Source organism: Salarias fasciatus, chromosome 17 (genome assembly GCF_902148845.1).
Source record: "Salarias fasciatus chromosome 17, fSalaFa1.1, whole genome shotgun sequence".
NCBI classification, from domain to species: Eukaryota; Metazoa; Chordata; class Actinopteri; order Blenniiformes; family Blenniidae; genus Salarias; species Salarias fasciatus.
The window spans coordinates 11,674,158-11,689,149 of record NC_043761.1 but is presented as its reverse complement, the minus strand read 5'-3'; the positions used below and the strand labels follow the sequence as shown (position 1 = coordinate 11,689,149).

The window sequence follows — 14,992 nt, the reverse complement described above, 5'->3', positions numbered from 1 at the left end:
CCTCCTCTTCGTCGCGTCCTTCATCCTCCACCTTCATCCTCTGAGAAAAGAGGAGTGCTAATCTGCCTGTTGTCTAATGCCTGAGTGGGCGATGCTTTCAAACTGCTCGCGGTCATCACACACACTCAGGCGCACGCACACACACACAGCATGACCGCTGCCTCCAACACGATGCCGGCGTGCGTGCGCGAGCGTGCGTGTTTGTGTGTCCGTCCAAATGCGTGTTTCCGCCACAGCATGTGACTGTTTTTGCGAAGGGGGGGGGGAGAAGCATGACTCACCCGGCGAGAGCGGAGCAAGCGAGGGATGAGACGGAGGAGTAATAACGGAGAGATGGTTAATATTGAACGACAGATGAGCGGTGGCCGGAGGGAGGGAGGGAGGGAGGCATGACGAGCGGATGGAAAAAATTGTCACTGTATTCAAATGGATTTCCTTTTCTCCGCCGTTTCCTCCGACTATGAATAGAAATTGCTTTACATTAAAGGACATCATTACTTCTGTACTGCAGTTTCATGCTCTTCTGTCCCCCAAAGCCAGCAAACACAAATATATTCCTGCATTAAAGTATAAAGTAGCACACAGAGTTTTTGTCACTGAATTACTGTTACAAAAAATATTTCTTTGATGATATTTCGTCGAATTTGAGGTCATTTTACTGTATTTTTCTTGTACAGTATCTGTCTCCCACCCAGACATCTGAAGGACAGATTATTCATCTTGATTTGTCGTCCTATTTATTCGTCACATCTTCACACCATTTGCTTCTCTTTTTGCCGTTATGTAATTTGAAAGTGCCAATAAACAAAACCGAAGTGAAAAAGCGGCGAGAAGCTGTGGGAAAAAAAGAAAAAGAAATCAAAGTGAAAGTAATTATTAGTTCATTTTTCATACTTGTTTTATAGACAGTAGTCATAAGGGGAGTGGGAGTTTTTTTTTTTTTTTTCCAGCCAGACAACACAGGGTGAAAGGTGGATATGATACCAGCACATCACAATACAAAGACACACACACACAATTTCAGCTTCTGAAAGACTGCAGGATGTCTTTTACACAAGGCTGAAAATCATTCTCTTAGCTGCTTTCCTTGTTTTTAGTGCTTTTTTATTTTCTGCTGCACTTTATCTTTAAGTTTTTTACTGTATTGTATTTACTGTTTGCTCCTTTTCTTATGCTGATTTGAACGATTTCTATGCAGTTGTGTTTCTGTCTCGTTTCAATAGTATTTCAGTTTTTAAGTTATGAATAATATTGCTTACTGGATTCAGTCTAACACAAACTAATTATCATAATCCTAACGATAATCATTAACAGTAGTAACAAGATAAAGAAAGGCAAGTAGCAAAATATGGAATATGTAGAGAACGTTATTATGATTATTAGTGTAGAACTCCTTCCATTATTGTTTACATGACCATAAAGATCCAAAAACTACGGGTAATGATATAATTCTAACTAACCGATCTGACAACACATTTATTGTTCTCTATTTTCACACACTCCTGCTGCATTTCTTTACATGTTTGCTTGAACATGGCCCTGCATGACTTGCTTGTATGTCGGAGTGGTGACCGACCCCCCCCTTTCAGTCCCCCGAGGAATCAGGAAGTGTCCGACAGGGGTCAAAGGTGACAGTGTCAGAGACAACTCAGCAGAAACTGAGAAGAAAAGCAAAACTTGTTTTCCAACCCGAGCTGGGTCTCTCCTTGATTTCTGCCGAACACAATTAGCAGTTTTCCCTTTTTCCCTCCTCGCTCCGTCCTCCTTATCTCCCTCTCTGTTTGTGTTATTTTCTTCTGGCTTCCTATGATACTTTCCCCCCTGCTCCCTCTCTCGTGGTCTGGCATTTCTCAGCTCTACATTCCGCTTCTGTGTGTGTGTGTGTGTTTGTCAGTGTGTGTGTGCGTGCGCTCTGGATATGAAATCTTTGTATGTACGTAACCTTTCTCGTCATGCGTATGCGTGACTGTTCATACTGTATTTGCTCGCCTCGGTGCTGCAGCACTCTGATTTACATTTGTTTGAGGGAAGCTATTGAGCGTATGTGTGTATGTGTGTGTGTGTGTGTGTGTGTGTGCCCGCCTGCTGTAATGAGATGAGTCGTGTGTGTTGGTGTGTTTCTCGCTCTGTCTGTCCTCTTGGCTCACCATACCGCCTTCGATGATTCACAAGTCTTTCTCAATTATTTCGTAACGGGCTGAATCTAACGATTCATTTCTGCTCTCACTTCATTCCTTATCCCTTATTGATGAATTTGCTCAAGCTAAAAGCCAAAGTATACTTATTAAATCAGCAAAATTCAAACATTTTCTGAGTAAATTTCACTGTGATTAAGCTTGTGAAAGTATAAAATTAGTCGTGTGTCTGGGTTAGGTGCGTCGCTGCAGCACTTTGTCCTGTTAACTGGGCTCCTGATAGCAACCAGAGAGCAGACATACCTCCATGAGGCTCTGCTGCCACAGCTACGATGCATATGTCGCCCTCCTGCTGCTACCTAAACCCCCGGGTCCCTGACATTCAGGATGCAGCAGGAAAGGTCCTCATTTGAGCAGTGTTGCCACTCCCAGATCAGCAGGGAGGAATCCAGTGGAGTGAAGCTGGACCTTATGGACATTATGGACATTGTTATTGGGGTTGCATGAGTGGGTCGATGTGTTTGCACGTCTGAGGGAAGAGTCATGTTGGACGTGGAAAGCAGGAGGATTAAGGTAGAAAAGTAATAAAAAAGTGAAGAAAATGTGCTTCTTTTTGTCTTCGGGGAGAGGCGAGAAATGTCAGCGCCAGCCAACAGCTTGTGTGTGAGCGTGTAAGCGGCGCTTGTTGCATGAGTCAGCAGTCCGGCACACACACATAGTAACGGCCGAGAATGATTAAGACATTACGAAAACATTAGTCTTTAATGAAATTATGGAAATGAGGAGACGGCAGGACAAAGCAGAAGCGACGTTGCCGCTTTGACACGAAGCAAAGACTGCAGCGCTCAGTCTGAAGTATTATCTCATTACCTTTCATCCAGTCTGTCCTCAATGTTTCTGTTTATACGAGTCCACTTTGTATTTGCGATCACTATCTGCTGCTTTTTCCTCCCCTCCTATCACAGAATTGTTTGCCCTCCTTCCTTTCTTCTTTAATCTCGTTCCACTCCTCGTCAGCGTTGATTAACGATAGCTCCGGGCCAGCGATAGCATCTCCCGTCTTTTTTAACCTCCCAACTTGTTTTCTTCTTCTTTTTTGCGCGTGCTCTCCTTCATGTGGTCGCCTCGCAGCGCTCTGCTACCTGTATTGTTCCCGTCTCTGGAAAATACTCCCGTGACTCCTGTGGCGATGACCTGGCTCTGGTTCAGGTTGTGTGTGACGCATTTTAAAACGCCGGGGGACATTGTTGTGACATTGCATGCACACACACTCACACACACACACACACACACACACACACTCAGGCACACTTACAATAGACTGTGCTTTCATCTGACTCGGGTCAAGTCATGTCTTCTTCTGCTATATTGGTTCAGATACTTTCCTGTGAGCACGGTGTTCAGACACTCAGACCTCACTTGATCATATTCTGGACTGCGTTGTGGTGCCAGCGCTGATCTGACACGGCAAGTATTAAGAGTAAAAGGGATTTTTTTCGAATAGATCACAGAATATGAGTATTTCACGAAATACACAGCTCAGACACCTTCAAAACCTCAGTTTTGTTGTTTTATATTGATGAAGAGTCCATAGAGCTTCAGCTGCCCCCACACTTCTGTTCAACTCAGCCTTGGCTCACTCAGTTAAAACACAGGGAAGTGCTTAGTCAAGCACTATTTTGTAACCGTTCTTATTGTGGGGTGGCAGCTTTTGAAACGTTTACATTTCAGCGTGAACAATATCCTTTATAGCACCTCTTCCAAATTTTTTTGAAGAAAATAGTCCGTTTGAACCTGAGATAGTCGAATAGAATATTAAACAGAATATAAAAGTTGACAGAATCCTGCAGTTGTGAAACCAGATAATTGTCTTTCAGCCGAACGTCTCTTTGTTTCTCCCGCCAGCACCTGCAGTGCACCATCCAGGCTTTGCAGGATGAGCTCCGGATCCAGCGCGATCTCAACCAGCTCTTCCAGTCCGACTACTCCGAGTCCGGCCACCTCGGCGGCCAGCCCATCCCCCCTCAGGAAATGACGGAGGAGAACTTCCTGCGCCTCCACGGCGAGTACGAGCGGCAGGTCAAGGAGCTCTTCCTCCTGAGGAAGACCGTGGAGGAGATGGAGATGAGGATAGACACTCAGAAACACACACTGACTGCCAGGTGAGGCGCTGTGAAGCTGACACGAACCGACTGACCCGCCAAGTGCTCACATCACCTCATCACCGCTTCCCTGTCACCCAACAGAGACGAGTCAATAAAGAAGCTTCTGGAAATGCTGCAGAGTAAAGGCCTGTCGTCACGAGCGACCGAGGAAGACCACGAGAGGACGAGGCGGCTGGCCGACGCGGAGATGACCATCCACCAGCTGGAAGGCCTGCTGGAGCAGAAAGACAAGGAGATGCTCCAGCTCAGAGAGGTGTGTGTGTGCCGGGCCGTGAGGCCAGATGTTCTATCAGCAGCGCCTCCCTCGGCTCAAGTCCAGTTTAATAAAACACAGAAAATCGTCCACACGCACAAAATCCCAAATGCAGATTTCTTTTTTTTTTTTTTACACCCACTCCTCCTTTCTAGTTCCCTTTTTTTGTACTTTTTCCCTCCACTGTCCAACCACCAGTGTTGTTGCTTTATTTAATAGCTCCACCTAGTGGTGAGATGTTGTTAATGAAGATTTTATTTTATTTTTTTGCTCAGAGGAAAGACCACTTGAGCGCTTTATTGAGTGCAATACTCTCAGAGGTAGTTTTTTTTCCCCCCTACAAATATTCCATGACATATAAACATTTAGAACTTATATATTCTTCATGTTTGACATTCCTAGCAAGAACGGCTGGAAAGCTCTCAACAAATGATTACAGCTGGATGGAGTTCATGTTTCTCCGTGTTGCATCAGCTGGCTGGACAGTTTTGTTTTCCACTGAACAGAAAAACACCTCAGGAGAACTGGATTGCGATATTTGAAAGATAATTTCGGTTGGAGCACCGAGTGAAAAATCGCAGCACTTAATAATGTAGGAGCTTCTGTTGTCTGGAAAGCTTCCTGCTGCGCAGCTGACACTGCTTGTGGTACATTGTTAATTTCACTAATTGCGCTTCCTACAGCAACGTTTTTAATTTTTCATCAGCGTCCCCAGTGGAAACAGAGCCAGCGTGCAGCTTTGCAGCTTCTAAAAGTGAAATGTCAGTGGAGGAGGCCATTAAGGAATTAAATCTGTTCAACTGGATTGCTTATAATTATATATCATAATTCAATCATAGCAAATTTAGGCAAGATAATATTAGATCATGTTAATTCTTCTTCATTTATGTATTGAAAACATTGTATTTTACTGCCAAAAATACACAATTCAATGCAGTTGAACTGTAATGTTAGTTACAGTGAGCTTTTTGCTAGAAAAAAATCCAAATATAATAAAAAACACAATAAAATAAGAAAAATAAACATTAAACATAGATTACGTGACTGTCTCCTCAATCGTGCACTACAAACAGCAGATGCAATGCTTTAGATGACTCACAGAGAAGAACGACCTCAATTTAAGTCTTAAATTTAAATGAAATGAAATGAAATGAAATTTAATTCTAAAAGTTGTGGAATTAGTTAATGAAATTTTATTAACTTAATTTTTTTCCATTCCTAAATACTTGATTCATTCTAATGGTGGAAAAAAAAAAAAAACCCTTCTACAATAACAAACCACTCAAGATCAGAGTTATGCAAGATAAAAAAAAAAAAACACATTATGCAATATAAACTTCAGATTTTTTTCTGAATAGTGTTTTTAACCACAAATATAATTCTGGGTCAAAATCACTAACAAACTGCATCAAAAGGATGTTTATCAACCACCAGGTGAACAAGTGCAGCTCGCTTCAGAGTAAGAGAGGCTGCAGGCAGGCGAGGAATGGGGAAATGCAGTGACTCTTAAAACGTTATGCGACGCATAAAGCCATATCTATACAAATTGTATTGCATTTTCAGTGGGACTGCTTAGTGTTGTTTGGTGAAACAGAGAGACAGCAGCTCTGCAACACTTTTCACATGACCACAGCGACTGAAACATTATTACTGGAACTGTACTGTAACCAGCGAACAGCAGCTCACTGCTCAAAAAGTTCAGTTTGTTTATCATTTCGATCAATCAATATCGCTACTGAACAAGATATATTTTCCGAGGAAAACCTAAGTGTGTGTGTGTGTGTGTGTGTGTGTGTTCCTGGCCATTCAGAACATCCCTGGTAGCGCCTGCAGCGATGGCACCCCACCAGTCCTTTCACATATGAGTTTTTTATCCTTGCAGTCTCATGCATTAGCTGTCTTTGTTGGCCCTCGTAAAGTGTGTTTCCTCCAAAGAGAAGCAGCGATGCATACACTGCAGTGTCCTCCTCTTGGCTTTCAGATCCTTCTCTCTTTGTGCCTACCCCCCCTCGTCTCTCACTCCGTTTTTAGTTCTCATTTCATTTGGCGAGTGACTTTTGATGTTGTAACAACCACCAGACAGGTTGGATGAAGACATTTAACACTTGGAATTCGAAGATCTTATTGAGATTTTTTTTTTTTTTTTTTTTTGTATTTGTTGTTATTTTCTGACAGGCTGCTGGAAGAGACTGAATGCTGTAATTTGATTTTTCAGCTCCCGAAGTTTCAAGAGGGGATTTATGTTTGATTTTTATGGTTTAATTTGGAATTCCAGCCTGTTTCATAGACACTACAGCTCCGGATCTAATCCATTAACTTTGAATAACTTCAAGCCGTCAGATTGGATTATTTCTGAACATTTGAGACATAAAGTGTGGCAGTGGACAGTTAGCGTCGCTCGTCAGTGTTTGAACTATGTGGGACGGCCGGGTCGACCCCAGGAGGCTGAAAGCCAGCTCCTCTGCTCGGGGGAAACATCTCTTTCCCGCCTCTCCTCCGTCCATCCCCATCTCTCCCTCTTTTCCCGTGTCTCCTTCCATCCCCATCCCACCTCCCTTCCATGTCTCCCCCCCTTTCCATCCCTCCTCTCCTTTCTCTCCATCACGCCATCCACCACTGCGCTCCTCTCCCTCCTTCCCTGCTCCTTCCTCTCCTTCCCATCGCCACCACATGCACCCAGTTTTCCCTCCGTCCTCCTGCTCTCCCCACTTTCCCTCTTTCGTTGTCGCCTCATCGCCTCATCCCTCCTTCCATCCCTCGCCGTCCTTCCCTGCTCCCGCCTCGCGGCCTACGCCAACCATCCAGCCCACCCGCCACCCCTTCCCACCGCTTGTCCTGGCCTCCCCTCCCGGCCCGCGGCCTCCCCCCATTCCTCCTCCGCCCGCCTCCCTCCATCCTTCGCTGCATCCCTCCGTGTCTCTGCCGTCGGCTGACCACCGCGGTGTGTGTGTCTCTCAGGAGCTGCACAGGAGATACGAAGCAGCTCCGGAATCAACCAAAACCAAGGCCCTGCAGACCGTCATCGAAATGAAGGTAAACACACCGTACATGTGTGTTTGTTTTGCCCAGAATGTTGTGTGGCTCAAAATGTGTTCACATAACTGCTTAATAGTGCAAAAACATTTCTTTTTGGAAACAAAAATTGAGTCCCACTAAGTGAAAACGTCACATTGATGAGATTAAAGGCCGAGGAGAAGAGGATGTAACAGAAGTTTCTCTGTCCTCAAATACACTTAGCGTTTGTTTGTTGTGCAACCAAATGAGAAAATTTAATATGAACCATAAATAGATCGTATTGCAGGACTCTGAACTAGGATAATTGTTGAGCAAGTCATTAAGGTTATTAGGTCCACATGACATTCATAACAATCTAGCAATGATGCTGAAATGCATGAAAAGTCGTGCATTTTTAAATCGCATACACGTATTTATTCAGTTATAAACTATGTTTCTAATCTATTGCAACTAAAACAACTCATGTAAAAACACACCTGGATATTTAGTGTGTATTTCTTGCCTCCGTTCTGGCTTGATATTAGAAGACAGCTGAGTAAAGGGTCGTCAGTCGTGTTTATAACCATGACTCCTCCCACTCTGCTCGCTGCCTGTTTACCCCGTCGCCCTCAGGCAGGAAGCTGTGCTGCATCCGACTGACGACCACAACATGTATCAGTGCTCCACATTTATAAATCCGAGCCCTCTGACAGTTTGGAAAATTTTAAGTTCTCTGTTGAATAAATGCATGAATCCTAAAAATATAAAAATTGTGTTTTATTGTATACGTCGGCAACAATGCCTACAGTTCAGTTGGACCTATTAGAGGAATCAGAGTTGCTCTCTTCTAAAAGCATTTGCCTCTTCCGTCCTCGTCAGGATGCAAAGATCAGCTCGATGGAGCGCGGCATGCGGGAGCTGGAGGAGGAGGTGATCATGCTGAAGTCCAACGGAGCGCTGAGCAGCGAGGAGCGGGAGGAGGAGATCAAACAGATGGAGGTCTACAGATCCCACACCAAGTTCATGAAGAACAAGGTGGAGGAAACTCACACACACACACACACACACACACACACACACACACACACACACACACACACACACACACACACACACACAAACACACACTTTTTCTTAGTTTTAAAGTCATTATTTAAAAGTAAATGGTATACAGTTATATGCTTAGTTTTTGTTTGTGCTAGATGATTTCTCATTTTGGCCAACAGTTTATGTTAATTGAAAAATAACAAGACCACCAGAAAATGTCTCCATGCCCTGTTAGCTGGCTTCCCCCCCCAAAAAAAAAACACACACGGGTACAGTTTAAAAGAGCAGAGAAGAAGAGGGGGACTCTTATGAGCAGCCAGAAAAACCTCCTGTATGATGAAAACAGCGCAGCACTCAGAAAGGCCCGACCACAAGATGCAAACACCTGGTGAGCCTCAGAAACAGAAAGACCTGGCTGCCGTTGGCCAGAGCTTACGAAAACAAACCAATAAAGTTCTGGCATAAAGATCTATGAGCTGATGAAACAAAAATTAGCTTCAACTGGAGGGGAAAAAACATGGGAGTTCATGACCCGAGGCGCCGCTCCTCATCTTTCAGACCCGGCAGTGGTTTTGTTATGATGTGGGTACGGAGCACTGAAATCCAAAGCAAAGCGGCCAAAGCAACCACAGGTAGAATATCCCCGGCCGGTGGAGTCAGGCGCCTCCGCTGAATCGATTGAGCATGCACTGCGAGGCTGATGAATGGACCCAACGCGCCAAAACACGCAAGAGCTGAAGGTGGCAACAGCGGAGGCATCTGAGATCATCCCAAAAGAAATATGAAGTGTTTGATCGTACGCTGAGTCAAAGACCAGAGGGCCTCTCTGACTTTAAAGGGTTTTCCCAGAAATGTATTCAACATAATGATTCTGTCTGATGAGGCCGCATGGCGGTGCAGGGAGAACATTGAAGGTTTGAGTTCAGCTTGTTTCTGTGTGGAGTTTACATGTTCCACCTTTGCGGTCATGAGAGTTGGATGACTTGATATAGAAGATGGAAAGATCCTGTTTGATCTTCCCTGTTTCTGCTAAATTCATTTCAAATCCTGATTTGTTGACAGTGTCTGAAGAGCCACAGATTTCTTTTGAAACTAAAGCTGTTAAGATGGTTTGGACATATGCTGAAAACGAACAGAAGATAAATTGAATGGAGGAAGAAGAACAAAAACTTAAATTTACGAATGCTGATTCATAGCTCCTTATTAATGACAGTATTTTCCACATTTACAGTGAAGCAGACAAAGACATGTTCCTTTTTCTCCACACCATCCAGATTGCGTCCGCTTGTCCCACCGATTTCTCCTTTTTGATTTGAAAGATTGCTCGCTTTCTCTCGCTCGGCAAAGAAAATGCTTTGGCGTGTGTGTTGATTTACCTTGATGGAAACAGCCTCGCCGTCAGGGACAAACAGCGACTGTGGGAGTCGCGCTCATTAAAACAGCCAACTCGGTACTTCTGCCACACGGGGGAGGCGATGCAGTGTGAGGATTCACTCCAACTCCCGCTTGTTCGAGTTGAAATGCATTTTGTTTCACATCTGGAGAGAAACAGTGTACATGTTGTTTTATGGGCTTATTTCGTCCTTTGATTCCACTTTTTTAGAGAGACACACTAAAAGAACGTGCACGATAATCAGCACATAGTCGTCTGTCATTAGTTAGATAATAGAAATATGATCTCAGATCATTCATCACTCCCTCTGGAAAACATGTAGAGGCCTTGTATGTGTTATTTTCACATTCAGGGTGTCGGGATGTTTTTGCGGCCATGGTGTGAATTACAGTCACACTGATTAGCACCTCTCTGACAGATCCGTGCATCTTCTTAATCAAACTCTGACGACAGGCCTGGAAACTCAGTTCTTCACAGGGCGAACTCTGAAAACTTGAACCAGGGATATTTTCACTATAAGTCAAGAACATGAAACAGTTAGTCACACCGTCTTTGATTATTCTTTTATTTTTGTCTGGCTTACAAAGTACAAAAAAGAAAAACATTTTTAATCTATTGGTCTGTGCCAGGTATTACATTTTCACATCAGATTAGCTCCTTGATTCTTCCTGACAAAGAGTCTCAAATGTTTAATTAATCGTCCCGAACTCACAAATTCTATCTTTTTCTGTCAATCTATCTATTGATACCCAACAATTACAACCATCTGACTGACATCTGCACCTTCAGCAGGTTGAGTCTGTGAGGAAAAGTCATAACACACAACAGACCTCAAAAATGTACATCAGCTGCTCTTATTTCAGTGGTTTTTGGAGGAAATTACAGTATCAAGGAGACATTAGTTTGCAGACAGATATTCTCCTGGGGTCTTGTAGAGATGCACAGAGCAGGAGATTCATAGAAGTAAAGATCTGATGTGTCGGGGAAAGGAAAATAACACAAATCATGTTCATTCTGTGGTCTTTAGCCCAAAGATTATAATTGTAGGTTTTATATTTTCATTCAAATGCTTGTTTTGTTCCTTCAGCAACAGATATGTGTCTATATTTCTTTTGGAGACATACTGATGTGATTGTTGACGTTGCTGTGCATCATGAAACACTGGTCGACCTGTGTGGCCCCCTCCTCGCGTCTCCACCCCGACCCCCTGCCGGGCGGAGCGAGGCGGAGACGCGAGGAAGCAAAAACACAAGCGGGGGAAACGAGAAGCCATGCGAGCCTCGCAGGAAGGCCCCCCCCCCCCCCTGCCCGCCTCCAGTGACGCCCTCCTTTCCTGCCAGGTTGAGCAGCTGAAGGAAGAGCTCAGTCACAGCCAGTCAGAGAAGGAGGAGCTCAGGCAGCGAGCCAGTGAGCTTCAGCGGGAGGTGTCTGCAGTAAGAGACGCAGCTCGGTGTCTGTTTGCTCTTTCTTTCCTCCTCTCCTCTCGCTTGAGTAGATTCCCAGCAGTGCGGAAGGTGCTCAGACAGCAACTGTGACACTCGAATGTCTGCAAGATCGCAGTTCCATCACGGTTCGCATAAACTAGATTCTAAAATGACCAATAATCAATAGCATGAGATATCTGGATTTGATCGATAAAAAAGCTCGGCAAACACATGTTTTTGCAGTTAGATCTGCCCAGATTGTTTAAACTGTGCACACAGATTGTGCACATATGAACAGATCGGAAAGTTGATCCCGTTCTGTGTGAGAGATCAGCGGCTTTTGACTGTCTACGGTTGTTTTCTTGCTGTCGAAATGATATTTTACAGAGTTGAAGCAGGGCCTCCAGCTGTGTAGTGTGCAGTGCATATCTAACATGATTCCTCTCTCCTTCTTCTTCTTGCATGAGGTTTCTTTCAGCGAGTTTCTGTAGAGCACTTTGGATTGGTTTGTTTTTACGTGACAGATTTTCCTGCAGGGAAGGGCTCCATTCTTTATTTCCCTCACATCTAAATGTCTACAACAATTAATAATAGTTTAAATCTGGTACGTCACTCAGAAAGATTTTACCGTTTTTTTTTTTGTATTTTCTTATCTAAGTTTATGTGAGATTCTTCTTGAATCAATTTTAAACTTGTTTTTATTGTAAGAATGGACCCTGACCTGCGAGATCTGAGAAGTTCTCAATATGAGAATGTAACGCTGCACGATTTCCACACGTGTCTAACCGCTGTTTGATTTCCAGGAGAGAAACTCTGGACCAATGCTGTTTTTGCCTTTTATTTACTGCTTTTCAAGCAACACTTTGCAGAAGGTCACTGCAGACCTGTGTGATTCAACAGATGGTCATAAAACAGTGAAGTAAATGTAAAATTGTGGTAGTCCAGACATTTCTTTAGGTTTAACTATTCTTAGATTTTCAAATTAGATTTTTTTGAGGTTTATTCCATGAAAATGCTTCACGATTTTTCAAACATTAATCACCTCTTGAGAGCGACCACTTGATGTGTCGGTAGTGTTTTAAACTGTCATTACACATGGATGGCGGAGAATACAGTGCTGTACTTAAACACTATTGAGCCGGATCGCTTTCTCCTGCGAACGTTGGAAATCTTCTTTAAGCCTGTCGTATAGAGCTTCGCCAGCCCCGGGCTCCACTTGCTATAAGTGCTAAATTAATTTTTATAGATTCCCATTTCACTGTTGGTCCTCTGCAGTGGAGTTATGAGCGGTGGCTGAAGACTTAACATAACGCAGAGGACCGATTGCTCTCTTTGCAAAGCTTCCAGTGGAGTTTTATACAGATAACATGTTAGCATCTCTACGACACTCTGACCGTCTTCTTTTCTGTCTCTCTGTTCATGTCGTGTATGTGTATGTGTGTGTGTGTGTGTGTGTGTGTGTGTGTGTGTGTGTGTGTTCAGATGGAACAGGCGAAGCAGGACCTGAGTCGTAAGGACAGCGAGCTGCTGGCTCTCAGGACCAAACTGGACACTCTCAACAATCAGTTTTCTGACAGCAAGCAACACGTGGACGTGCTGAAGGAGTCACTGACTGCCAAGGAGCAGAGAGCCGCCATCCTTCAGACCGAGGTAGAATCCTCTGGTGCCATATTGCTCTGATAGATACTGATTGAAGATATTACTCTATATTTGCATATATGCACTTCTCACTGACTTCTATGAGTGTGTGTGTGTGTGTCTGTGCTCAGGTGGATGCTTTGCGTCTCCGTCTGGAAGAGAAGGAGTCTCTCCTCTCCAAAAAGAGCCAGCAGATATCCGAGCTGACGGACGAGAAGAGCACGGTGCAGGGAGAGATCACCGACCTCAAGGACATGCTGGACGTCAAGGAGCGCAAAGTGAACGTGCTGCAGAAGAAGGCGAGTCCTCGCAACCACACACACATTTGTAAGGCTCCAGTGGATAATCCAGAAGTTACACGTTCAATCTGAGCAGTTCTTCTGTGATTTCTGGCACCAACCCCAGATTTTGAACCACTGATATTAACAATAACTAATAATGAATTATAAATACTCACTCTCTTGAACCTGTGCTGAAAGAAAATGTGCTGCCGTGTAAAGCTGCAGCCACTAGATGGCGCTGCATGACTGTAGGTGCTGAGGGGCTCAGGCACAGAAAAGACTGACATTAGAGCTGTCAGACTGGAGGAAGCAGGCAGGTAATTAGTGTGTCCAGGAATCCAGAGTCACTGCTGTTTTCTGCATATTTCTCCCTACTTTTCGACGTGCGCTTATGTGTGTGTGTGTGTGTGTGTGAGCGTCTCTCTGTGTGTGTGATGCTGTCAGTTAGACGGATGGGCTGGACTGACCACTTGTCTCTGCTGTCTGACGTTCACACATGCAGACGCACACACGCACACACACCGCATTCGCTGTCATCCTGACAAGCGCCGGGCTCGTCAGAAACGTGGATGAAAGAGCTTTTGGAGAGAGACGCGGGAGAAGCGGCAACCTGCAGCGGATCTGAACGGCTGAAATGATGGAGACGTCCCAAGAAAGAACTTTAGCAATCATTTAGGTAGTTACAGCTGACAAATCAGGCACAAACATGACAGAAAACTCCCATACTTTCGTCGTTTTCGCTCTCTTTTCATAACAAGTTGGCATTTTAATGTTTCCTCTCCATCCTCAGTGGCTCCCTGTACAGCGAGTTGTCGAACGCAGAAAAATAAAACCGCACGAACGTAAACTGGATGCAGAAATTGGATATTGAATAATGAATTGATGCAAACAATCAAGCAGACAGACATAAAGCAGGAGGGGGGGAGGAGGAGAGAGACTGTTTAAAATCGGATGCATACTAATGAGTTCCTCTTGTTTAATAAATGATGACCTCTGCCGTCTTCAAATAGAATACAGTCCAGTGTCTGAGAGGCAGACCGAGACGCCGCCGCCGCCGCCGCCGCCGCCGCTTCCTCCTTGATCTCATATGTGCTTGATTTCCTAATTTCTCCCTCTTTTTTTGTTTTTCTCTATCCTCTTAAGTGGAAAAACTAAAAATATCAGCCATTTGTTCTTAGACGTGAGAGTGTATCAGTGCGAGCGAGGAGACGGTTAATGGCAAAGGTATTCGTCAAACCTCCCGTCACCTCCGTCGCTTTGTTGCTAAATGTAATTATCTGCCGGGTGCGAGGAGCATCGCCACACAGAGGAAGAGAACCGTCTGCTGGTTATTGTTTTGTTAACATATGTCTGTTCATTATCGCAGAGGGTTTGAGGCCTGAAATAGGACGAGGCGTGAGCAGTGTGTGTGTGTGTGTGTGTGTGTGTTTTTGTGTGTGTATATATGTGTGTGTGTCAGCCATCAAGCGGTTGTCAGTTTCAGGAAATGCAGACGGGGATCAAAGAGTCTCGCTGCCTCTCAATGTCAAGTGCGTGCGCGCGAGTGCGTGTGTGAGTGTGTGTGTGAGGGAGAAGAGGAGGAGGAGGAGGAGGAAGGGGAGGGGGGAGGAGGAGGACGTGTCAGTCAAGCTGTCAGGTCAACTGTTGATTAATGAGGTGCTG

At 44.5% G+C, this 14,992-nt stretch overlaps 1 protein-coding gene across 6 annotated transcripts in view; it reads left to right on the top strand.

The window, feature by feature from the left end:
- LOC115404391 (ELKS/Rab6-interacting/CAST family member 1-like) overlaps positions 1-14,992 on the top strand; it is a 112,728-nt gene that overhangs the window by 19,801 nt on the left and 77,935 nt on the right. For 3 of the 6 annotated variants that reach the window (XM_030113692.1, XM_030113694.1, XM_030113693.1), the window contains exons 5-11: positions 4,041-4,297; positions 4,382-4,553; positions 7,512-7,586; positions 8,427-8,582; positions 11,328-11,420; positions 12,894-13,061; positions 13,181-13,348. In XM_030113692.1, coding sequence (XP_029969552.1) covers positions 4,041-4,297; positions 4,382-4,553; positions 7,512-7,586; positions 8,427-8,582; positions 11,328-11,420; positions 12,894-13,061; positions 13,181-13,348 — 1,089 coding nt within the window. The remainder of the gene's footprint in view (positions 1-4,040; positions 4,298-4,381; positions 4,554-7,511; positions 7,587-8,426; positions 8,583-11,327; positions 11,421-12,893; positions 13,062-13,180; positions 13,349-14,992) is intronic. The other 3 variants (XR_003933348.1, XM_030113697.1, XM_030113695.1) reach the window with 1 other exon arrangement.